The 26,385-nt window shown below is 35.2% G+C and overlaps 1 protein-coding gene across 4 annotated transcripts in view; it reads right to left on the bottom strand.

The window, feature by feature from the left end:
• The window catches only part of SBF2 (SET binding factor 2), a 238,479-nt gene that overhangs the window by 45,637 nt on the left and 166,457 nt on the right, over positions 1 to 26,385 (bottom strand). For all 4 annotated transcript variants that reach the window (XM_031613850.2, XM_031613849.2, XM_090140453.1 and 1 more), the window contains exons 17-25: positions 24,119 to 24,187; positions 11,380 to 11,550; positions 10,012 to 10,274; positions 8,725 to 8,897; positions 8,378 to 8,451; positions 7,776 to 7,971; positions 6,778 to 6,905; positions 4,379 to 4,554; positions 3,332 to 3,477 (exon numbers count right to left, since the gene is read on the bottom strand). In XM_031613850.2, coding sequence (XP_031469710.1) covers positions 3,332 to 3,477; positions 4,379 to 4,554; positions 6,778 to 6,905; positions 7,776 to 7,971; positions 8,378 to 8,451; positions 8,725 to 8,897; positions 10,012 to 10,274; positions 11,380 to 11,550; positions 24,119 to 24,187 — 1,396 coding nt within the window. The remainder of the gene's footprint in view (positions 1 to 3,331; positions 3,478 to 4,378; positions 4,555 to 6,777; positions 6,906 to 7,775; positions 7,972 to 8,377; positions 8,452 to 8,724; positions 8,898 to 10,011; positions 10,275 to 11,379; positions 11,551 to 24,118; positions 24,188 to 26,385) is intronic.

Genomic DNA, 26,385 nt, shown 5'->3' with positions numbered 1-26,385 from the left:
TTCAAAAGATAAAACAACCTTTTTAAAGCTTGGTTAAAATAAAAATATTTCTTTCATGGGTAGGTGAATGTTGGCTTCTTAATGCTTCGGTTTCAATGTTGAACAGCAACTTTCTTCAGCCATGCACATCAGTTTCATATTCCAAAGCAGAAAAACCTCTAATCATGAGATAAAAACCACACCACAAGTTCAAACTACACTGAAATTCAAGTCAAGCAAGGTTTTCGTACAAAATCTGCCACCTGCCTGTTATCAACACTTCACTATTTCCAAATACTGAAAGCAGATTTACTGTCTGCAGTACGTATCAGTTGCTCTCATTTCATCTCAAGCATTAAAGTATGCACACCTGAGAGGAAGCATTTCTTTAACAATTTGGCACTGAGAAGTTTAGAAAGATTTAAATTTTAAACAGGACTTTATAAAATTGAAAATTAAAATTACAGTTGAAAACTAAAATTAAGACACAAAACCTGTCACCAGATAACATTCAGAATTTAAAGAAGTACATTTTAGATACCTCTGCTTTTTGTGCATATTAGCATAAAAGCTACCTGAATAACTTTATTGCCTTGTGGTGCATCATGCAAAAATAACTATTCCCTATTTGAGCCAAATAATGAAAACTTCAATGCTACGGATATCTCCTCTTTTTCTATATTTTCATATTTGTCCTGAAGAAGAAGAAAGATGTTTCAAAGTATGTAAAGTTATGAAATTCACTGAGAGAAACAAATTAAACAAGATTTTGTAATAATTTTATTTTAGGTAATACAGAAGCTCGGTATTTAAAAGTTTTGAATGCTGTAACTGTCTTAGATAAGACTAGGGTGCATTTTTCAAATTTTTTTTTCCCCTAAATGCACTTTTCTCTCATGAAAGCAGCTAGGTTGGATATCACAATTTACAAATCATTTCCCTGTAGGTGTAAAAAGCTAGAGATTATAAGAGCTCTTATCAGTGTTAACTTGAAAAGGGAAGACACTGTTCTATCTCAAGTTCTAAATGCCTTTTGTTTTTATTTGATTTTGAAAACATGAGGAAGAGACCCTTTGTTTTACTCTTCTTGAGATATGACTGCTATATACAAGCATATTTTACAGATAGCCTCCTTTTTTCTGGAATATATCACTATCATCACCCACAGAAAACAGATTTTTAGTAATAGCGTCATTCAAAACTCTCTGAAAATATGAAGATTAGGAGGCAATGGAAGGGGAAAAAACCCAGGTGTTCATTAACAACATTTTTTTTCTAGAGTATTGTGCCCAATTCTGGAAATGAAACTGAAGTTATACATGGACTAGTTAAAGACAACCTAGAGAAGAGAGATGAAGATACTCAGAATTCTATAAAGTCCGACTGACAAGAACTACAGATAATATCCAGAAAAGAAAACAGAAAGGAAACATTGTAATATTCCAAAAAATATATTAAAAACTGCAATTCAAATTAAGGGAGCCATCCTTTTTATATGAACATATTCACAGAATAAAAAGTGAAGGATATAAAATGTGTCAAGGAGAAGTTTAGGGCAGAACATCAGAAAGTTGTTTGCTTTCCTCCAGCATTAAGGGTGGTTCAAGCATCAGAATAAATAGCCTGGCATTACGGAATCTTCATCTTTGAAAGCTAAGAAAAAGTTAGGTAAGCATTTATGAAGAACATGTAAAGTATGTTGCTCCTGCCTTGGAGAGAGAGATGGAGTAGATGATCTCCTGAAGTTCCTTCTGCCCCCATCTTCAATGCTTCTTTTTACAAGACAGTGCATCACCTGCTGCAGACAGTTCTGTGTGATTCATTGTTGGTGTAACTGCATAATTCCCTAAACTTCAGTTTTTGAGACTTGCAAACACAGAGGAATTTGCAGCAGTCAATACAAAACAAATTGCACTAATTAACGGAAAATTTTCTACGGCTATTTTTGCACTTTCTCTGAAATGAGGAGTACTACAGCTCTAATGACAGTGCAGTGCAGAGAAAAAAGCAAGCTGTCAGACTTTAATCACCTTACATATACCTAGTCACAGCATCTGGAAAGCAGCAGGTAGGAAGCAATTTATCTTTCTGTATTTTTGTCAGGTGAGGGGAAAAAGTGACTGTCATTAATAGTTGTGTGCTCACAGAAGAATATAGTTGTTTTGTACACAGGCAATGCAGAAACTCTTAGGATTTCTTCATTGTCATGAGAACAAGTACAAACATACAGGCTTGATAATGCTTGGTCTCTCTGAGTGATGGACACAAAATCACACCCAGGACAGGCTTAGTTTGCAGAATTCCTTCTGAGCTGAAGATTCCACAACATTAGAACACATAGTAACGCAGCACTTAAGGAAGAGACTGGAAATTCAATTAAGAATGTAACTTTTCAGCTGTGTAAAGACATTCTGTATTTCATAACCTTTTTTTTCCTGCCTTTTTTTCCCACCATATTTATCTGGAATGAAAGAAGAGGATCAGTATTTTTCAACTTTCCTGGAATGGCCCTTTTTACTCTGGGAGAGAACAGAGAATGTGCAGTAACATAGTTTGGTGTCAGATAACTTTTATTTATCTGCACATAAATCATGTAAGTCACCTTGATCTCTGACTAAATATCCAGAAGGTAAATTTGGTTTGTTTGATGTTTCCTAAACACTTCATTATCTGAAATGCTACTTTTTTTTTTTTTTTTTTTTTAAAGAAAGAATGGTATGACAAAACAATACCTGTTAATGTACAGGAGAATCTGGCTCCCTCTAGTGGCTTATTATAAATTAGCAGTGGTCCAGATAAGGATATACTGACAGCAGCACATGGTAGGAAAAGAAGTATTTGGAAGAAAGTCAAAGTCCACACCATTACACTATACAAAGTGTCCAAATCACTTTCTAACTTATCTCCCCAATTCTTTTCAACCGAAGTTTGGAAAAATGGTATTTTCAGTAATTAAGTCTTCAGCTGTCTTCAGAAATCATTGATCACTTCCATAAAGACAAAATTTGCCCATAAAATACTTGCTGTTCCTTGACCCTCACCAATTACTGCTTTCTCTTTACAGACAAAGTAATGTCAGGCTTTCTAAAGATATTATGTGAAAATAGTTTGATAATTAGAAAAAAGTCTCTTTTGCTTTACCACTGAATGAAGCTGGCTTCCTCTTTTACCCTATATGTCCAGTCATCACAAAAGGTTTAACCAGTGCACTATTTGAAACACTTCTCCTCCCTGTCCAGGAAGACTGCAATTTCCTGCAATTTCTTCCTGAAGATACTACTCACCTAACATACTGAAACTGAAGCATGACAGATAGACCTATCAACAAAAATGGAAATTGCTTTACTATTACCAGAGACATCGTCATCTTCATTCCAGCCTGGACGATTCCCTCTTTCTTCCATTATTGTGCCCGTCTTCTTCTTTAACAAATACTGGCGACCAATTGTCATCTTCCCAGCACGTTTTGCTCCTTTCACAATGCTTTTTGAGAAGGTACTATAAATTCATAGAAAAAAAAAATATTTTAAAAGATTGATACGTTCTTCTCAATAGCATGTACAGATTTTTATGATAAACTTCCTCACTCAAAGAAAACACGTTTCTATTTCTTGTTTTACATCAAAATTAAAACTAACAGAAAAATGACTTCCTATACTAATTTTTAAATGCCATTTGCCTATTACTTGTAATATAATGAATAGACAGCCATAATATTTGTTTAGGTATTCATATTTTGCTAGCAATGTAAGAAATCTATGAAGCTGACAGAGTGAGGCAAGAAGGACATAAATTGCCTTAAAGTTTTAAGGTTCTATGACTGCTTAGGATTCTGACACTTCCATGTGTCACCAATGCAATAATCAACATAGAATCACTGAAAGTACCACTTTCAGGGGTATTAAACGATGATCAGTCTAGTCTAGTAAAAATTAATGTATAACATGAAAGTTAAGAGGACCCAAAGCTGAAAGTCTAGATGATAAAAGAACACTGGGACAACTATACAGACTCTACTAAGGGAAAAATGAATTCTACTCTACATTAGGTAACTAACACATAATTTAACACACAAGAACTCTGTTTTTATGTTGGATTGGTCCAAACAATTGAACATGTTATTAATATTGTATGTATTCAAAAATTTAATTAGACACTTGTTCAAAATTGCTGCAGCAATAAGTTTGGATAAATAATACATTCTTATATCAACACTTATTTCATATCAACCTCCCTTTTATTCTGTAAACATTAAAAGACAGGGAATATCATTTTGTCAGTTCTCTGGAATGTCAAACTAACTAGATGCTCGGAGTTCTGAAAAGCTGTCTGATTATTTAAGGAATCTGACTAGAAGTAAACAAGAACGTCAGTGATAGAAGAAGAGGGATAACGATACCGGAATGAAGTGTTCTTTTCTTTTTGCTTTGGTAAAATTATCTGTGGTGCTGTTTGTCCAGCTGCAAATGCAAATGTGCTGAAGATAGACTGAGGATAACGGAACTTCATTAGCTGTTTCTTAAATATTTCCACCACTTCAGGACTTACTTCTTCATCAAACGCTACTTTAATTAACTGCATATTAAAGACAGGGCACGTTAGGAACTTAAAAAAATAAATGAATTTCCAGGATTAAACAAATCAAAAGATTCTAAAATATATTAGCATAATCTTCATACTTAGGCAGTACAACACGTATCAGAAAATACAAATATATGTATGTAGGTATATTTTATTGATTTTGAGGGATATTATATACCTCGTTCAACTTTTTACTTGCTTTTAGTATTGATGTTGTAATACTAAGATATTTTCACCATGAAGCATCTGGAATTCTCATAACACCAAACACAAAATACTTTGGGTAATCTAAGTGGATGTATTGGCACTACAATATCCACAACAGTTAAAGTGCTAGTCACATGGGATAGCTCAGATCAGAACTATTTTTTCAGATTTGCTATATATAGGGAAGCAAATTTGGTAATTTACTCTAATCAAGGCAATGAATTCAGCATTCATATATCACAACCATTATACTTCCATTATTTAGTTATTCCAATTTTTGCCTCCAGAAGCATAAAAACAGCTAGTAACAAACAGCTAGTAACAGTGAAATCAGATCCTTGGAAAGTAACTAATCCTGTGCTATTCTACGCTGATCTATTTATCCCATAAAAAATGCTTTTTGAAAAGTTATTTAAATACACATATGTATATTCCTATCATTCTTAGTCAGAAGGATGAGAGTCAGCTCTGTGATGAAAAGGAATTTTAAAAAAATGGAGAAAATTGGGAATCTGGAAGATGGCCTGAAAGAGCTTGAAGAATATGGAAATAGCAAACAAAGACATATCCTAACCTTTATTTTTGACTGCATACCGATACACCTTTTGACTGTCTTGTTTGTCACCTAGAAGGTGGATTTCTCCATGTTTTTTTTTTTTTTAATTTCACTTGTTCTGTTCTGTAAGTATTTTCCAAATGAAAAAGAATTCCAAATGAAAATGTCGCTCAAAGACCTCCTTGAGAGCTTGAATGTTCAGGGGTTACACTGATGCAAAGTTTCAAAGACGTTAAATACCATAACTGCAGCCAAAACACTCTAAAAGTCTTAATTAATAAACAAAGATGGGGCTTGCTATGTCATGCTGTATTGAACCCTAGCAAAGGAACAGAAGTAAACTGTTTGCTGACCGTTTTTGTTTTCATAACCTAGCACAAAATTATGCTAAACAAAAGCAGGGATGATGTTTGACCAGAATCCAGCACTAAAAGTATTGAGCTATGCCTGCATTTAGCACATCATTGAAGTATGCTAACTATCCTGGTAAAAAAAATACTGGAAAATAAAAGTTCTCAGTAAGTCCAGTCAAAAGTCCGCAAGAAAACTTTTTTTTTTTTTTTTTTTTGAGTTGTTTAACTTATTTGTTATTCCTAGTCTTATCCTCTCGAATACAACATTGAAGAATGACTAAATAAATACTGTTCACTATCTAAGCAACCAGTAAAATACTGACAATGTATTTCATTTTCAGACATTGAAACACGACTGTTCTCACGTTTCTAACGTTAGCTAACCTGAGAATATATTTCACTTCTTAAGCTCTGAAGTCTGCTTTCAGTCTGTGATATTAAATCCTTTGTCTTCAACTTTTGATCTCTTAGCATTTGACCACATATTAGATTACCACCAATAAGAAACATTTAGGGAAGGCTTAAGAGAATTAACGACCCCTCACTCTTACAAGTCCATCTCCGTCAATTGCCCCACAGCAGATGCTTCTGAAAATTCTGAACATGTTCATGAGGCTTCTAAAGACAGGAGAATACCTGAATCTGTGCAAAAGTCAAGAGGTTTCACACAGAAGCCCATCGGATCTGGCTACTAATGGCTACTAATGGCTACATTAAAGATTTCTGGAAGGGCAGATTCCAAATGAGATGTACTCTGGCCCTCCATTATTGATTTTTCCAGAAAGCTAGTAAAGTGGCAAGTCTTCCACTGGCCTGCCTGGCCTCTGCTTACCCACATGAAGACATTTGGGACTCAGAATAGCTCTCTACTGGATCCAGAGCAGAAAGATGAGGAAAGGAGAGAAAGAAATCAAATACGAAAACAGGAATACTGTTTCAAATGAGCCAAAAAACCAAACGGAATTGCTATGAGGACTACACATTCACTATTGACTTTACAGAGCAGGATACTGAACTCTTCACAAGTATCAGGACAAAAGTACTGCTCGTAAGTATTTTGAGCTGGTAACCTCACACAAATTTCACAAAACTTCCTTTTACCTGAAAGGTAGCTGAAGTGATCTGCAAGCCTTCCTGCATACTTTGCTGCAGCTGGTTTTGTATGGTGATTTTCTTCTCCTTTGTAACAGATGCAATAGGAAAGCTCCGGATCACTGTCTGCTCTCCCACTGAGAACCACAGAATTATAATATTTATGGACACTTGTTTGATCACAGAATCAGATCTGTTTTGGTCACACTGTACTCTGAGCAGACAGGAATTATAATATACAAAGCAATAGGAAAATAACTGCACATAATTAATTTCACAGAAAATGCTTGAAAAGTTGATAAATCCCCAAGTGCCATCTATCATCTGAAGCATTTACTTTATCTACTTACTTTCAGTTTGGATGGTTGGAAAAATATTCTCTGGGTTTTTCTGTGTGTTGGAAATGCACCCCAAAAACATAGTTTGGAAAGGGGTCAATAAACAGTTCCAAACGTAATCATGTTCATATTTCATTATTCACCTTATAAACAACAAAAGGTCTATACTGACTTCTTTACAAATGACAATAAACTTTGAAAGATAAATTTATACTTCTGACAGAATTTAATTTGCTTAGAAATGGCAGATGTCAAAAGATGAAAAACTACCACTTAAAATACATTAAAAGTAATGCTTAATTTATTAATAATAATTTTAAGGACATTGCTAACTTATGATGGTTTTTTTTTTTCATTTTACACACTTCCAGCAGTTGAAAAAAAACTGTCAAATGAAAAGAAATAGTGGAAGTACAGATCACAGACAGTACATATGTTGTCTTATTCGAAGAAATAAATTCTAGTTAGGTTAAATGCAAAATGAAAATAAAATATTGTCATATTAGAGTAAAAACCTATAACAAAAGACCATACCAATATGATGACCATGAAAAATTACTCTCAGAGGTAGATGCATTTTGGTGCTGATGCTTACATAGATGGACAGGTCAGCTCAAAGTTTTATCTATTCAAAGTGACACAGTTTTATCATTGTTGAGGTTTTCTTACCCAGCTGATCGTGAGGAGTGCCTTTAAATATAATTCTGTAGGTAGTAAGGAACAAAGCTCCTTCAGCAGGGAGGATGTGAGGACCTCCAAGCAGTCCTCCTGTAGCTTCCTCTCTGCCATCAGGATCCAGTAGCACACGGAGACCTTCGCAAACAAATTCTTCTCCTGGCAGTAAAGTTGGTCGTAGAATTTTGGGCTGATGCAAGTAAAATAGTGTAAGTATGATAGGTATACCAGTGTTATACCTCAGCCTCATTATATTTGGAGTAGAAAGATTCAAAACAAAATTGTTATGAGACTAATTCCAAAGAAGGGAGATGGAGTTTGGACTCAACAAAGAGAACTGGGTCTCAAAAAACAGCGGGTATGCAACAGCTTGTTTATGATCAAAAATTTGGCTCTAATAGCTTTCTAAGTTCATATTTCATGAGACCAAAGCCAAGCACTTTATTTATCACTTGTGGAATTTTTCTTACAATGTTTTGATGTTTCCTTCTAACATTCTGAAGAGGAAAATAAAATAAATAAATAAATAAATAAAATGACTAAACAGTATGATTCTAATACTTGTAAAGAATACAAACATGTTTCATAATACTTGCCTTCTGTATTGGTGGAAGCCTTCTACTCTCACGATGGACAGCCTCCAAAGTCTCTATGTGCATTGCTACAATGCCTGGAAATCAGTAATATCACAAATGAAGTCTGGCATAACATGAAAGAAAAAGTTGCAATCTAATTGGAAATCCAATATTCCAAAATTCTTAAATTTAACCATCAGGGAAATAGTTAGTTGAAATTCAACAGCAATTATAGTCTTGAAAAAAATCTGATCTTCTACGTCTATGGAAATTGACTGTAACTAAAACGTGTATTTCTTCCATCAGGAAAAAAAAAAAAAAAGGAAAAATGAAAGATTATGAATGCACATTTTCATCACAATTCTTACCTGGTATCATGCAATGAAGACCCTTGATGTGATCCTGTGTAACCCCGCTCTCTGTGCAAACCTTGTCAATAAATCTGGTGATGAAGCGTACAACTGCATTTGCAACATCATTGTTCTCAGAGTCCTCAAATCCACTTTCAGTGTCATAACTCTCTGCAACGCTGCCTGCAATACTATGGACATTAAAAAAAAAAAAGAATAGAAATTTCCAAAGTGAAAAATTCAGCTCGTGAACTGATACCTGGGTAGGACACATCTACACTGTATCTTTTTCTGAAAACATATACTGGTACATATATTACATTGTCTTCTCTTTATCATTAAGTTAGGTAGGCTATTTACAATGATAAAACAGAAATAGATACTTTGGTTACATACACAAGGATAAATTAAATCAGTATTGCTGTTGAAGAATAAAACATTCAAAAACAAAAACAACCTCAGTGTTTTTGTGCATCAGCAAGAAAATACAAGCAAGTCAGTAGGAGATGTACTTCAAACATCTGCAAACATTCCCCATAAACAGTAGTGCCAGTCAAATCCATACATTGTAACATATGCCACAATCTACATTGATCAGATCCTAATGCCTGATTTTAGAAGTGCTTTGTCAGCAGAAAAAGTTGCCATAGGGAGTTGGAGACCCATAGCCTATTTACATCATGTCAGAGGCCTCACACAGTGTTCTACAAGTTCATCAAGTGGGAAACTTGACTGATCATAATTGATAATAAAGATAATAAATAAAAAGGGAAGAAGTCTTGCTACGAAATCCTGATTTGTGTGCTAAGTAAAGCAGTTCTCTTTATACTCCTCCTGCCTCCTTAGTATTCTAACATTCTCCCCAGTGGTATAGCCATCTTTCTGACCAAATGTCTTTCTTGAAGCTGCAACAGCACAAAAACTGTGACCTCGAGGATGTTATATATATGCTTTCTTGAGCGTAGGTTCACGATGGGTTTTTTTCTAAGTTACAGAAAAACTAACAGTCTTTCCCATCACAAACTATTGTTTGCCTTCAACAGTCACATTAGTAGACTAAAATTCTTACTGAAGTGATAACATTCTTACAATCCCTTAAGTGGCAGTAATTTAATGTAGATAAAGTTCTACCATTTGAGAGGAATCATGTTAGATTTCTACTCCCCTTAATTAATTATCCAGAAATAATAATCTTGAAGAGAAGATAATGAAATAATCTTGTATGCAGAGTAAGTCCTGAAAACTAGTATGTTCTCAAAAATAGTTCCCCATCATGGTGGATTACCAGTGAATGTGTGTACCCACCTGTTTGTGACGATACTGTTGCTTCCACTCTCCCAGTCACCAGTAGCTGATGCTCTCAATAACTTGTTCTTACTTGTATCTAGTGGTACTAGCAGGTAGACCATGAGGTTAGCAAAATGAATTGCCTGACTGAAAACTGTGCTTTCCTCATTCTGGACTAGCTCCTGTTGAGTTTGTTTATTAAGAGTTGGCCACAGTCGCAACTGCTCCGCAGCCAGATCCATTGCTGTCTTATCGTGGTCTGGACCTGCAGAATTTTTCTCCTAGAAAACACACAAATACACACTAAGCTAAGACTCAGAAACAATGTTTAGTCAAAACAATGTTTAGTCAAAGCTTTTTAAATTAAATTGTTCATTTAAATTCTTCCATTATTTAAATTACATATTTATTTATAAAGAAAAAGCAAGTAGCAACATGCAATAGGATTTAAGAAGAGTATAATTACAGCAACTTGAAGGACTGAAGGTAGCTTACTGAAATGCAGAACTAGCATAGCATGATGTGAACATTTCTAACTCAGTAACATAATCTCTTTCTAGATTTTTTTAATGCTACATGATCGTTTCTGTTTCTTCAGAGTAGTTTAATGATTTTAATATAGCCACTCTCCTTAATTTTTCTACTTAGCTCATATAACAATCAACATTAATCAGATGCAGCTGATTACTGGATGCATGCGATATTCTCCAAATTTTGAGGATGTTCAGGGTGAGACAAGCTTTTACATGAACAGTTTCCAGATCAGCTGAAACATTCATGCTTTTGCAGGCTGGAGACCAATTCTACCATTTGCTTGGAGCAAACTACGTAGATAGCATGTATCTAAATTACAATGCAGCCTGACAGAACTAGAATTAAAAAATCTGGCTGCTGATACAAATGACATAACACCTGCTCTTAATTATAAAAGAACACATATCCTACAAATGTTTTTTCTTCATACTAGATAAAGTTCAGCTAATTTAACAGACAAACACATGGGAGAGTTTAAGAAAAAAGTTCTAAAAAAGCAGACAATGCCCATCAACAGACACCAGCCTAGGGTTGGTAACAATCTAATGCTACACCTTCCAGTGTGGAAAAAATGATACGAAAAGTGGTGGTACATAAAAATTGTAAAGGCAACAAGGGGAGATTCAGGTGTTTGCATGTTAGCAAAATAAAGCATCTTTTTCTTCAGAAAATTATGTGCAAACAACATATTTAGATTAAAGTTGATATTCTAAAAGTGAAATATTTATTTTCAGAAGACTATATGTAAATACTTAGACATTTTCTTCATCCACATTGAGACTTCCATAGGTTTAACTGGGACATTAACTAATAGTTACAGCTCTTTATGCCTTGATATTTAATATATTCTACCTTCTGTCTTGGTTGTACTGCATGGTTGTCTTCTTTGGCTGTAAGGTAGAGGGAACGAACTTGATTTTGCACATTGCTATAAAAGGTGGTTTCCCAAAACTGCTGGTTAGTCCAGATCGGATGGTCCTGTACACATGTGTAAGCAAACTGACTAACTCCAGGTGCTAATTTCTGAAAGACAAAAAGTGCGAGACAGACAAAATACTCCTATTATTTCGTTTTGTTTAAAGTCTATGATATGAGTATTGAAAAATTTACCAGATTTACAGTTGTACACAATGAAACAAGCAGCATATCTCATCTTTGGTAGTACAGTATAGGAATGAGAAATTATCTCCATTTCTGTGCTCTTGAAGAAATTAATGTACAGGAAGCTTGTGTATAAGCCTAATGCATGGTGATTAACAGTAGAAAAATGAGACTGGGGGAAAACGGGGAAATTATGTGATAATAATAAACACAATTAAAATATAGTTTCCTTATCAGTAAATTACACCATTGTAGTCCTACGCCAAATAACTAAGTATTAAAACATATGAAAATTGCTTATCATTTTATCTAAAATTTGGAACTACAGCAATGGAACTTCTAAGTGTGCAGGGCAGCTGAGTCCTTCCAATAAGGCTGCACTTGTGGCAACAGCAAAAGATCAGATAAATCATTAACTACCGCAATGCATGGCACAAATTCAGTTCCTGAAAGAGTACTAAGGGGAGGCATTCCTGAAGTCACAGGTGTCTGGATCCCTACACTAAGGTTTCAAACAAAAGCAGAATTGTTACACTATCAATAATCAGTATGAACACATCCTTTTTTCAAGTAGGTCTGTTTAATTAAGTGGCGCTGGTCTTTCAACAAGTTGCTTAATATTACTGACAACCATATACAAGGAAAGGAAATTTATTTCACGGACTCCAGTTATGAAGAATGCAATCTTATACAGTATGCTCTTACTCTCCGATAAAGATTCCACATAATTGAGTTGTATACTGTACATAGCAAAGAAGCATGTAATCTAAATATCTGCTTCTTTCTACAGTGGAACTGAAGAATTTAGTACATTACTGGACATTAAACTTAATGACCTTCACTCTCAATATATTACATATACCAAAGTGTACTCTAGAAGTAGAATTGACTTTAATGTTCATGTTGTAATTTATTCTAGAGCATAAATACTACTTCACTTCACATTTATAATTGTACAATTGTACCATCAGCCACTACATATGATCCTTCTTAGTAAGCCCTTGGAACATTCAGGTGGAAGGCTAGAAAATTGTTACTGAAAATTTCAGAGTCTGGTTTACAGATTTCTGGTTTTGCAATTCTTTGAATTGTTTTCCACGCTATGCTCTTCCAAGTACAACATGAACTGAAAGTTCTGATCATGTGCCATTTATTCATTCCCAATCAAAGACAAGGTCCTTTGAAATGGTATGTTTGAAGAAATGATTTGTAACATGCTACTAAAAATTAGCCAATTGAAATATATTCTTGGAATTAAACAGCAAAAACTGATAAATTTTATTTCATCAAGTAGAATTGCATCTAAATTCCATGACAACTTCTTTAAAAAACTGCCTATGTGGAAGATGCAAATCACATTAAATGAGGTTTTTGTTATTCTATACAAGCTGAAACATAAGATGTTTGTTTAGACTAGACTCCCAGGTTTCAGTTGTGATGCAGCTTATGGCAGCTCACAGGAAATAATATCAGATGGCATAGGAATAGCTCCCAGCTTTGAAGTAGCTGTTAAATCACGGCACAGAACAGCTCAGATAGTCTCCTACTGATCACGGTGTGGTCGAGGTAGGAAGGGCTCTCAGAGTTTGTCTGGCCCAGCCCCCAGCTTAAAAGCAGGGCCACACAGAACAGGCTGCCCAGGCCCATGTCCAGGTGGCTTTTAGAGATCTCTAGCAGTGGAGACTCCACAACCCTTTGGGCAGCCTTTCAAGTGCCCTGTCACCACCAACCCATGCAGTAAAGAAGCGTTCCACAACGTTCAGAGGGAACCTCTAGTCTTCCAGTTTGTGCCTGCTGCCTCTTGCTCTGGCACAAGGAACCACCAAAAAGAGCCTGGCTCCGTCCCCTCTGCATCCTCTCTACTTAAATACATTGATGAGATTCATCATCCCCCCCCTACAAACACTGAGCTTCCTCGACTCCAGACTGAACAGCCCCAGCTCCCTCCGCCCTCCCCAAAGTGTGAGATACTCCAATCCCTTCATCATCTTTGTGCCCCTTCACAGGGCACTCTCCAGTACTTTCCTGTCTCTTTTCAGGCTGAGGAGCCCAGAACTGAACACAGTACTCCAAGCCTGGCCTTACTGGGTCTGAAAGTTTGAATGGAAGTTTAGAGTCATAACTGTAGGTCCATATGAAGTGCTCCAGAAATAAAAATGAAGCAAATGATTTTCACGTAGGTCTGAATATGACAGAAAAGCTGAAGGGTTTTCAGATGCTCCTCCTTCATTCATGATTTAAAACCACTAATAGCCATGTACAAATCACAATTCTTAAAGGACGGAGATTTATGTTCAAGTACAGTGACGTAAATCAGTACTGACAGTTAACTTCTAGACGACATAAAAACAGTCTGTTTACAAAAGGATGAAAGAAAATCCATTAAAAAGCTGAACTGTCATAAATAATATGATGACGACAGGGATCTCATCACCTGCTGAAGGCGTTGAAACAAATGGCAAAACCTAGTAGTGGCCAGAACACTGAATCAAAGTCAGCTCAGCTCTGCCAATTATTTTGGGCAAAATTGCTTTGGATTTTCACCATGTTTCCATTAATTTATTTGTGAAAAAGCAGTATGAATACCAACCTTAAGAAGTACATGGCTGCTCCTAGGCAGTCAAAATCCCTGCATTAAAATATTCTTGGTACAAATAGAAGCATTCCATGAAGCTTTAAGCGTATATAATATTCTCTACTCTGAGAGTGCTCAGTCAGCCTAGACTGGAAACTACTCTAATATGTCAGATAGGCTGCAATGTTTACTGTTGCATTGAAATAAATTTGCACAGGACTTCTCTGATTAAAGTAAGATAGAATTTCAGTGTTTTCTATTAAGCAATACTAAATATATAACATGAATCTTCACCTACCTTTCCACTGGACAGCTGAGCTATACTGACATATATAGTTACTTTCTCCCTATCCTAATAATTAATTTCTGCCAGACAGGATGAACGTATGAGGCAGCAAAAAAATTTCCTACTTGTAAAGGAGTACTTAAGGATTTAAAGTAAAAAACTTCCCAGAAGAAATAAAAAAAAAATAATTGTTCTGAATGGAAGAAGTCCTTTATCTAAAGCAGTCTGTATAATAGCATGAGCATTGAGGTGTAAGTTGCAATAGCACCCAGAAAATGAGTTATATTCTTCTAAGTACTCTGACTTCTCAAAAGACTGAAGGTACTTAAACAACAACAACAAAAGCCCACCCCTTCCAGCTGCAATACATAAGAAACAAATGTCACCTATATAAAAATAATGAATTACATCCTGCAGTCTGAGAAAACACAAGATAGACTTGGGACTTTCTGTATGTGACTATATGCAACTTCCTGCCATCAGGCATTATATCTGCATTACTCCCAGAAGCAAGATAGTATCTGCCTAGATGTTTTTCTCCATTTCCTGGCACTGCATACTTCTAGTTCAGAAAATGATACTTGCAGAGCTCCCAGAAGAACTGTGAGGTTCAGGTGCCCAAACAGCTTCTTTATGACATTACACTATTTAGATTGACTGTTTCTAGGAGAAAAAAAAAGAAAAGGAAAAAGAAAAAAAAAAAAAGCATGCTTTACACTGACAATAGCTCATCCATCACTATCTGCTACATCACACAAGCTTAAAGAAGAAACCATGTTTATTCTAGCAAAGTAAAGGACAGTGTTCTTCATTACAAAACTAGAAGAAGTGTTAAAAAATGAGAAGAAAAAAAGAGAATATGAATATACATGAGACTGCTCTTTTCTCACAGGTACTCCCTAAGATTTCACTGCCTATCTCTTGAAGAAGCAAACTCAAGAGCACTGTATTTCCAGAACGCTGACCTTCAGAAGTAAGCACCATTTCTGACTCCAGTTTGTATTCTGGCCTATAAATTCAGATTTTTTTATGAGAAAAGGAAGGAGCACTGGGAAGGAGTTTGCTGATCAGTACAAATAAAAGCTCCCTCCTGTAGTCCTCAAGGAATCACTGAACTACAGTTTATCTGCTTGACTTCAGGGAGAAAGATATCGCAATCACTCGCCAATCTTCTGCGCATACCAAAGGAAAGCACTCTATGATGTAGGTAGTATTCTTCCTGGAAATCTGCAAGTATAAGTTTATAGATCATCCAGGATACAGCAAGACAGCTACTTGGAAGTGTTACTCCCTATCTCAGAGCTGTTTATTCAGTCAATTACCATGCCATGATTAGGTACCACTAACCGCAGGCAACACGCTGCCCCTCCTCAAGATGACATAAACAAGTTCTGCATATACACATATTCTACAACCCAGACTGGTAGTCACATGTCTGCTGTACTCACACAGACACCTGATTCATTCCAAAGACTTCTAACAAGCGCAGAGGACCACACTACATAGTCTGACCTGTAGGAGTGAGGCTTTTTTATATATTAACTTTGCATACAACACTGCATGTATCAATATTCAACACAGCATACAAATATTGAAGCAAACATCAGTGTACATAATTATGTCTTCAAGTGTGACAGTGCTACATGAGTAACAGTAAAAAATACATATTTCAATTCAATAAATGGTTTTCCCACTTGGTCTAAAATTAAAAAAATATTATATTAAAATGTGGGGAAAGGACACAAAAAGCATAAGTAAGGATTATTACATTTCCTTTCTTTTTATTACCTTGGAAAACAAGGACATAAAATGTTAGATCAAGCATCTTCTTCAATTCCTCAACCTCAGAAACATCAAATAAAACAATCTGCCACCTCTCCCATCTTCAGAAAGTCCCCAACCAAGATTGTATGCTGATTAATTTCTACTGCAAAATATGCGTGAGCAGCAAGTCATTCATTAGACTACTAATCTACTATTTCACCATTAAAAATAAAGGAAGTCCAATACACTTATAACTCAGTGCTACCTATCACATGTGGGCACAGTGAACCAGCAGAGGGCAATAGAATTCTAGAATTTTGCAAAATTGGGATGTAATTCTGGATGGAGTTTTACTTATTGCATACGTTTTCTGGCAAAAGCGACTTAAGCATCTAAAAGTATATTGTCTTTAATCAGAAACTGCTAAAGTTTACGTATAATTTACTATATATTACTTAAAGCCAAACAGAGTATTCTCAAAATATCTATATGGATGTATCAAGACATGTATGCAACACCAAGGTACGTGTAAAACTAAATTAATACACAGTAACATACTTCTTTCTCCAAAGAGGCAACAGTAAGATTTACAAAGTTCTGTTATATAAAGATCACACAAGGTGAAATAAAATCATCTAAAAGTATGGATGTTCAGAAGGTGTAAAAAAAACCAAAAACACACAAACCAAATGAACTAAAACCAACCAACCAAATCATTTTAGAATTTCACCATCCTAAGTAGGGTACGATTCCAAGCGGATAACATGCTGATTCGTTTTCTTTGCCAACAGAGGACATATCACGTTATTTTTTTTTCTTAATTCTGATTTCATAACAGAGATTACGATGATTTTGTTCTCCAAGGTTTAGTTTTATTACATAAATGACAGATTTCACAAATTCCCAGCTGCAGTGCTGAATCAATCTTCAGAGTTTTTCAAATTGTGACAGAGCTTTTTGAAATCAATTAAAATTTCACCATAGTCCTTTGGCATCAGGTGACTCAGCAGATAGTGTGCATCCGTGTGACTGCATTTATCACCCTGGGAAATCCCAAATCCTCTCCAAAGAATCTGAATTATTGGTGTCCTGACATGAAACTTTAAACCCAGTTAACAGAGCATCTATTAATGCTGAAAGGGAGAATAAAGTAATCAATTTTAAATCCATTTGGCCACATCCACTTTAAAGTGTTGATGAGATGTCTAGTATAGAAAATTCACAACACAACAGACAACGTACAGAAATGTACGAGCATTTATCTCCCTCATCTGTCAGCATTTGCTGTTTTCTGGAAATATGAAATACTACTATCCCAACCATGGCAAATAATTATGCCCTAATGAAACTGATCTCACTAAAACCAAGGAATTGTATTTTCATGTAGGAATGTATGTTTCTTTCTCTTGGACGTTAGCTACAGAGAACTGAAATGGAACTTACAGATATGGAAAAAGAATGGGACTCAGTTACTTCAGACTAATGTTCCTTTAAGAACAGAAGATTTAATGGAGATTTTAATTAAACTACCAGAAATTCTTCTGTGGTGAAAACTTTAAACGAAGAAATATTTATATAAGGCTATAATATCTCCTGGAATTAACAATAATGTAAAGGGATGTGCTATGACTAATGATGTTACGGGCAAACCAAACCAGAATTCTGTGCTGTTGGTAGAAAATGACTTCAGAGTGGAATCAGGAACAGTTACATATTATGTAAGCCAATGCTTGTGACAATACAATGGAAAGGCTCTTGTTTGTTCTAAGGGATAGTAGATCAGTTCCCCAGTAACAGAACTAAGCACTTACTGCAATATTTATCTTCACTTTTTATTTTATTTAGGGGAAGGAATGCTTTTTTCCTTCTTTTTTTTTTTTCTTTCTTTCTTTTTTTTTCCTGACCAACTACTTCCTGCCACAAACCACTGAAGAAGACAGCAAAGTTCCCTTCATATTGGTCATGATGTTATCATTCTGGGAAAGCAAGCTTCTTCAAGAGAGAGAAGTGGAAGTAATTCAGTAATTCTCTTCCAAAATTCCTTATAAAGACAAACTTTAAAAAAAAAAATTGTGCAGCCTTTCCCACAAATGTGCTGAGGATCACATCATATTTTCCTGCTTTACATTTTCCAGATTTTTTTCACATAAAAATAGCTGTGAACTTCAGACATGTTCTACCTGTGAAGACAGAAAAGTCTGTTCCGCAGACATCTATCCATTCAGAAACAAAATATCCAAAGTAAAATATTAAGGGACAGAGATGTGTTGACACTAACAATACTGCAAACCCATTTAACCACGGCTAGGAAGAGCCCCTAGATTCCTGCCTTAATTTAAAAAGAACGATTGCTTTTTACACAACTAATTGGCTGGATCATAATTTTTATATGAAAGGATCTTCTTATGAATGTAATAAGAGCACTTGGCTGGGAGAGCGTTTGGAAATATTGATTACTTTGACCACTACTGTCCCACTTTCTTCAAGGATCACACCCAAATTCACGAGCACCTACCAAGTACCTACATTATCCTTCCTCAAAGTTCAGTAAAATACTGCTTTTGTGTCACATCCATAAACTAATAGGCTACTACATCTTCCTTGCTGTGCCTTAAGCTGTCTGGCTTCAAGTATTAATACTTACTTCAAATTTGTGTCATAAACTCTTAAGGATAGGGATCATTATCTTTGTGTTATTTGGCATGAAAGACCAGTTTTATGGTCCACAATTAGGGCTCCTAGATTTTCCAGCAATGCAAATAATGCTAATCTACACATTTGATAATATTGTAGACAGTCCTTAATATTTTGCCTGTCAGCTTACGTGCAAGATGACTAATATCTCTGAATGAAGATTTGTTATACAAGATGATAGATGAAAAAGCAACTGACATATTTAATTCAGATTTTTAAACACAGCTCATATTGCATGGTGGTTTTGTTCAATTCCACAAGTCTAGGAACTGACCTCATCCTAAAGCTTAAACAGCTATTTCGTCCTTACAAAATATACATCACCTGAAAGGAATAAAACCCATTTCTAGTTCTTCAAAACAATGTCTGTATATCATGACATTTTACATTTTCCCCATTCATTAGCACTGTCTCTCCTTACAAGCCATATTGGTAGAAGGAGCTGAAACGTTATAATGTTTGCTCATATGAAGAAGCTCTGTTAATAAGATAGCTTTCACTTTTGGATTTTGCTGTTAATACATAATTCTTTTGACACTTACATCTTCGTTAGAAGTACTGCAGAAAAAGATTTCTTCTCTCCCATGTGATTAATTACACTACTGTCCCCATACATTTTCTTTTTTGTGGTTCTGTTTCTTACATAGACTCTGCTATATTATACAGGTACATTCTTGCTGTTTTTAAGCATGAGACTTAAAATATATTTTCATTTAAGTAATCACTAGTAGAAATTATGAGAATGGATTAAGAAAGAATAAGAACTCTACTAAAAATGATGTTATTTAATACAGTTCCAGTCATGAAAAAATTCACATGGACTAAGATACCATCAGAACTGGCAGAATAGAGACAGAAGAGGAAAATTAATGGAAGATTACAAAACTTCTTGCCAGGATAATAAAGGATGGAGTTTCCTAAACTAAAGCCAGCACAATTCAAGAGTGGAGAATGCTAAAGTAAAAGCGGTTTCACCCCAAGCAGAGTAAGATGTAAACCATTAGAAGGAAAAACAGCAGTTAGAAGTAAGGATGAAAATCTATCAAGTACTGAATGCTAACACCCTACAGAAATTTTCTAGCCTTGTAGAAAACTAAGCAGCAACTATTGCTGCTTATAAGTATTACCTGGGCCAACCACAGGTGAACAAGAGCAAAGTTAACAATGACAACTCACGTTAAATGTAAAAAAAAAAGAACACAAGAATTTTGCTTTTCAGAATCAACTGTGTCATCCACTAACTATACACAATTTCATGGTATTTATACTAATCCTAAAATAAAAATTAATATATTTTCATGGTATTTATACAAATCCTAAAATAAGAATTAATATATATATAATTTAGTGTAATGTAACAAACATTAGTACCAAATTTTCCACTTTTTTTTTTTTTTTGAGCATATCATTGGGTCAATATTCCCCAGATTCCAGCTGATAGCAACTGTAAGATTTGCCTGATAAAGACACAAAAATGGAACTGATTCCCACATCAGCCTTTCATCATGCAGTTTCTCTGACTTTGTAGCTGATGCTGAACAAGAGAGAACATTTCCAATTATGATGCTTCTGTTACATAATTAACTTGGAATTGGGTATCTCTTAGAAGGAGTTTGATTGCAAAATATACAATATGATAAACTAGTCTGAAGTACTCTAGTACTGCCTCTTCCATCTTTACAGAATGCCCTTATCCTTACAACTGGTAGACTTTTTAGAAGTAATTCTATCAATTCTACTTTCTTCTCTATAGGGAAAGGCGTAGGTAGATGGAGTACCAATGCTAAATGGGCAGACATGCCCATGAACATTTAAGCCAAAACCTGCAGATTTCACTGAGCCCTGTTCCACACACTATTTCTCTAATGCTTCACTGTATATTGTAGAATGTAATTAGCATCCATAAACAATTGAAATTTTACTCAAAATTTGGCAGTTTACAAACATAAAAAAATAAAAAATAAAAAGAATCAATCCTAGTCTCCAATGAAGGATCAGACCGGAGAACATCACTTTAGTTGAAAAGGGAGGGATTATAGAAGAACCAGGCTGAAGCTTGGAATAGCACTGAGGAAGAGACACTTTGCTCACTCTGCCTGTTCTCCAGTGGACAGGGTGAAACTGGTGCTTACAAAAAATCCTTGCTCTTGCAGCACATCGAACCTTCAAGAATTACAGCACAGTCTGCACTACAACTTGCCACCTTACAAAGAGACATAACTGAAATGGCACATCTGAATTTTGTGAATTTGACAAGGCCAGTTATACAAGGCCAAACTGTATTCCTTCAGGCAATAACATAATGAAATCAAAATTAAGATATATCCTTTTTGTCTTGCCACGCAAGACAAAGAACTCTTTACAGTAGCAATATAGAATAATACATTTCTATCTTATTACACACAGAGAGAAATGAGTGCATGCCAAGCAAGCATGGGGCATCTGTACCCCAAAAGTACATGGAAAAATTCATGTATAAGAACATTTTATTTATATTGTTTCAATTTTAAACAAAATTCCAACAGTATTACTAATAGTAAACTAAAACCTTTCTCTAACCCAGAAGAAAAAGATGTTTGTTTTTGTGACATTAACAGTACACATTAAAAAGTCCACTGTCACTGATGAGTCACATTTTGCTCATGTCTAATATTTAAAACATCTTTTAAAGAGCATTGTGACCATTTTTTGTAGAAAAACTCAAGTCTTTCTACTGACCAGAAATATGTAACAGCACTGATTTCTTGTCTATTTAACCCTGACAGCTGTGAGTTAGACTACTTCTGTGATCAAATCCTATCTGATCAAGTTTTATAACAGGTCAATCACCAGGCTTCAAAAGTAGGAATCCTGAAATTTCAGTAGACATCCCAAGAGTTGATTAGATGCTGCACGCAGTGTAACGTTTCTTGTTGTTTTGATTAGATACGTGTAGAAACACCCCAACCTAACCTCTATGTAAGCAAAACCATCAGGATATGGATAAAACCTGACACATGACACAAGCATGTTCCTTACTTTATATATTTAATACTTTATTTATAGTTACATTTCATTCTTTATTATATATTTTTTACTGTTTTCCCAAGAATATTTTTTAAATACCTGAAGGCTAGAGCTTTTGCTACTTCATCAGACCCTTGTAGAACCTTAAAGCACCACTTCCAGGAATATATTTCCCTTTCTACTTAGTTTCTTGGTTTCATTTGCTGCACTCACATGGAAACACATCTTTCTTTTCATTTATGCCTCTCAGACAGTTGTTGTCTGCACTGTGTGCACCCGTGTAAGTAAACCTACTTAGGAAGAACAAATGTTGCATTGGTGCTGTCTTTTATGTCAGGTAACAAAATGAATGCATATCTTGAAACTTAACATTGCAGATGCACAACAGTCCTCAATCAACAGAATTGTGACACTGTGGAACTTCTTTTTTTATTTTATTTCAAGCGACAGGAATTACATTAATAATTAAATGTTGTAATGGAACCCCATCATAATTTCCCATAATAATTCATAACAATAGCAAATAGAGATGATAATATAACTATTTAATTGACATAATTCTACAGTGTTCTTAGGCTTTCTTAATGCTAACTCTAACTGGAACCCAGTTGAGAAGTAACATCAATGAAACACAAAAAATCTATCCCTGGCTACCAAGAACACTGTGTATTTTCAATGTGGCCACATGAAATAATATTTAATACACTTCTGGCACTAAACATGGTGTTCTGATAACAAGAACATCAGTAAAAACAAGTGCATACTTCCAAGCACTACTTCACAATTTTTGGAAAGGATAAAAACAATTGCACTTACAATAGAAGCAAGACATTTTTGGATACTGAAGGAGAAGTATTGTAAAACCTGTACTTTGCCTATAGAAAAATGAATTACAGCTTTAAGTGTGTATGCATGAATGTATGTATAAACAACACTGTACATGCTAATGTGACGTAGATTTAATTCATTAGAGAAAGCCATGGCACAGTTTGACAATGCATATGTACCAGCTTTGCCAGAATGTTCTTTTAAATAAAAAACAATTCATTATTCTCCTCAAATGATTTAAATTTCAGTTTGGACCTTCGTATGGACTTATCACAGACAGAACAGCAATATGCCTTGTTAAACAGCAAAACTTTTACCAGTCTAGGATTTCTATTAAAAAAAATCCAGCAAACAGAAAACTCTAAACTGTGTAGCATTATGCTACAAAGCAGGAAGGCCAAGGGAAAAAAGATGCAGCAGGATTTGATAGGATTTATTCCCAAAATAGGGAAAGAGGAACATTAGTTTCATTTAACTGTAGAGTGAGAATCCCTCCAAAAGATTATAAAGGGAAATTTGAAGGAGGTTAAAAAATGTTACTCATTTTTCTTAATTTGAGAATATTCATATAGATCATTGCTCCTATGCAGCTCCATCTCAGGTATAACATACTCATACTCAAGGATGAAATACTGAAAGCCTCTGGAGAAACTGAAAAATGCTTCAGAAAGTTTCACTTTGACTCAAATTCCAAATAAAACATGTAAACTGTTAATTTTAACTAGCCACTATAAAGTTTGTCTACAGATCTTATGCTCTGAAAAACACATCAGTTTGTGTTTAGTATGAATAACTTAGTTTTATACCAAAATAAGTACTTCTGCCAAACAATTGTATCTAATGGGACATACCAAAGGGGACCATCACTGAACCTGAGGATTAGATCTGGGAAAAACAAAATTCTTTTTCTATTATGCATTAACAGCTGGCTTTTGCAAGCAACAGTCAGGTTACTTTATTTTTTCAGTTCAGGTCTGGAACATTAAAAAATCATCATGCTACTTATATCCGGGGTCTCACAACTTCTGAAAGTATAATTCCAGTTAAATAGTAAGTAGGAGACTATTTCATTACACAGAAGATTTCAGTGAACTTTTTGTGAGAGAAATTGTGCAAGATCTCAGTACTTCTACTGAAACTTAGAAGCATATAGAAGAAATTATTCTACATAAAATGCAGCTTGCCTTCTTGATTATGAGATAAAAACATGACTAATCTTATTTCAGCACCCATGATACTAAGCATGCACCTCTCATTTTTACTTTCTTCCATTTATCAATGTACATAAAAACATAAAACACCAGGAATACTTTTTAATGAAGTTACTGAGAACTTACCCTATAGAAAGCAGTTGTCAGGGGTAGCAAGGCTGCAGCAACACTATATTCTTCTGATGACGAGCAATCCTTCAAGAGAAACATATGAAGAAAATAAGCAAATCATTTTCAATTTTATGTCTAGCATAATTCCATTTCAGCCTTATGTAGTCCCTCTACCTTTCTTAGATGTAATGCATATTTTAATCACTTGGTACAATATAAGACAAACAGATGGGTGGGTGTGTGTACACATACATATTGTGCCTCAATTTCTTCTAGATGGCTATTGCCAAGATTTTTCAAATTTAAGGAATTTATTAGCAGTGTTCTCCGTTCCTATGCCCAAAAGACAAGTCCACCAACAAAATTTACATATAACCATATTATTCATTCAGAAAACAATACAAACGTAGCTTGCTTCCATTCTGGTCCACAGAAAATCTGTACATTTTGTAAAACAGAAGTGATGTGACAACCAAAGAATGTACTTCCAAAACGTGTGTACGAAGAAAGGAACATTTATTTAATATGAAACAATCACCTCTGCAGACTCTACAGGAGCTTGGCATAACATAAACTTTAAAAGAACACAATCTCAGAATGCCTCATTCCACAGCCAAGTGTGTCATTCGTGCCACTCTAGGCTGAAAGTGGCATGCCAAAGTAAATCAGCTAGTAATCACACTGATAAAAACAGTGATCTTATTAAGGAAGTCTTTTAAGAAACTAGATTTGGAATGTAACCTAATATTTTGAAAAACAAACTACTTGATTTTTTAAGACTTTAAAAACAGAACAAAAATATTCAGTAAGTTAAAAAAAATATACTACTTTTTCTTTTTTTTTCTTTACTAATTTTTTTTTTTTTTTTTAAATTAACTCTTTTTGCCAACCCTGAGAAACACAACAACACACATACTTTTACTTCACAAATGTAGCACCACTGTGCCCCTGAATGATGAATGGGAAAACAACATTTCCATTTGAACAACTCATGTCAATACCCTTCAACACAAATTACTCTTCTATTAGTTCTATGTAACACCTGATAAAATCACAAAATTGAAATATCACACTGTCAGTGGTTTACGGGCTGGTTCGGCCCAGTTCCATGACTAGCGGGGCGGAGGGATCCGCAGATCCGCGCCTCCGGAAAAAGGGAACAGGGGACCCCAAAATAATTAAAAACTGCGGCAACGATCTGAGGAGAAACAAACTAATTTACTAAACATACTATCAGAATGCAAGATAACACACTATAATACAATATAATTAAATTTGAAGCTAATAAATCAAATATAATGAGAGAGAGAATGTCCGAAAGGTGGATAGGCCTCACCACAACACGGAGGGCTGAGGTGAGATGCACAGTCCAGTTGAGCAGCAGGGAGAAAAGGGAGGTTAAACTCCCAGTGCCCCACATGATGTTATGATGTGGAATACCAAAAACCGAAAATCACAAAACCATGACACACACATGTTCTTCTGTCAGAGTTTTCATTTATGCCTTCATCTCACCATATTCGCTCCCTGGGGTTCTTTAAAAAGAAAAACTTGGCAACTCTGATAGCAGAAATATAAAATACATGTTGTAGGAACAATCATAAGTGGTTGGTGACCCTGCACATAGCAGGGGGGTTGAAACTAGATGATCATTGTGGTCCTTTTCAACCCAGGCCATTCTATGATTCTACGATCATTAGGATGTTACTTTTAGTTCCCCCAGCACTACTTTTCAAAAGGCTGGTGAGTGATCGTGGAATGCAGGTTTAAAACAATAGATCAAAAAGCTTACAACTAGACTGTTCTTACTTTACTGTTCATTACTCTAGAAGTCCATTTCATCCTTTCCAGTAACAAATACTTAATCTTTTGTTGATAAAGCTAGCCTAAACAAAGTATCACTGGCCATACACAAATACAGGAACAGTTAGAATATAACTTATATACCTATTTTGAGAAAGCATACAATAGATTCATAGATGAGAAGCTGTATTTCTGTACGGACTCATTGAAGGCTTTAACTTGACTAACTTGGTATGAATGGATATATGCTAACCGTGCATGGAAAGCAAACAGTGTGCAACTGTTCAGGCTTTATAACTCATTCCAATCCGGTAGAGAAAGACAGTAAGAAAAGTAGACACTGAGAAATTCGATGTATGTTTTAACAATGCCTGTATTCTGACCTGTATGTAAATACCCAAAATCTGTTTATAGGCTCTTTTAAATTAGATGTCCAAACCGCAACAATGAAGGACGTAGCCGCAGCTGCATTTCATTCT

This window comes from Phasianus colchicus, chromosome 5 (assembly GCF_987193195.1).
Source record: "Phasianus colchicus chromosome 5, bPhaCol1.hap1.1, whole genome shotgun sequence".
Taxonomy (NCBI): domain Eukaryota; kingdom Metazoa; phylum Chordata; class Aves; order Galliformes; family Phasianidae; genus Phasianus; species Phasianus colchicus.
The sequence above is the reverse complement of the archived record's forward strand: the minus strand, read 5'-3'. Positions and strand labels throughout refer to the sequence as shown.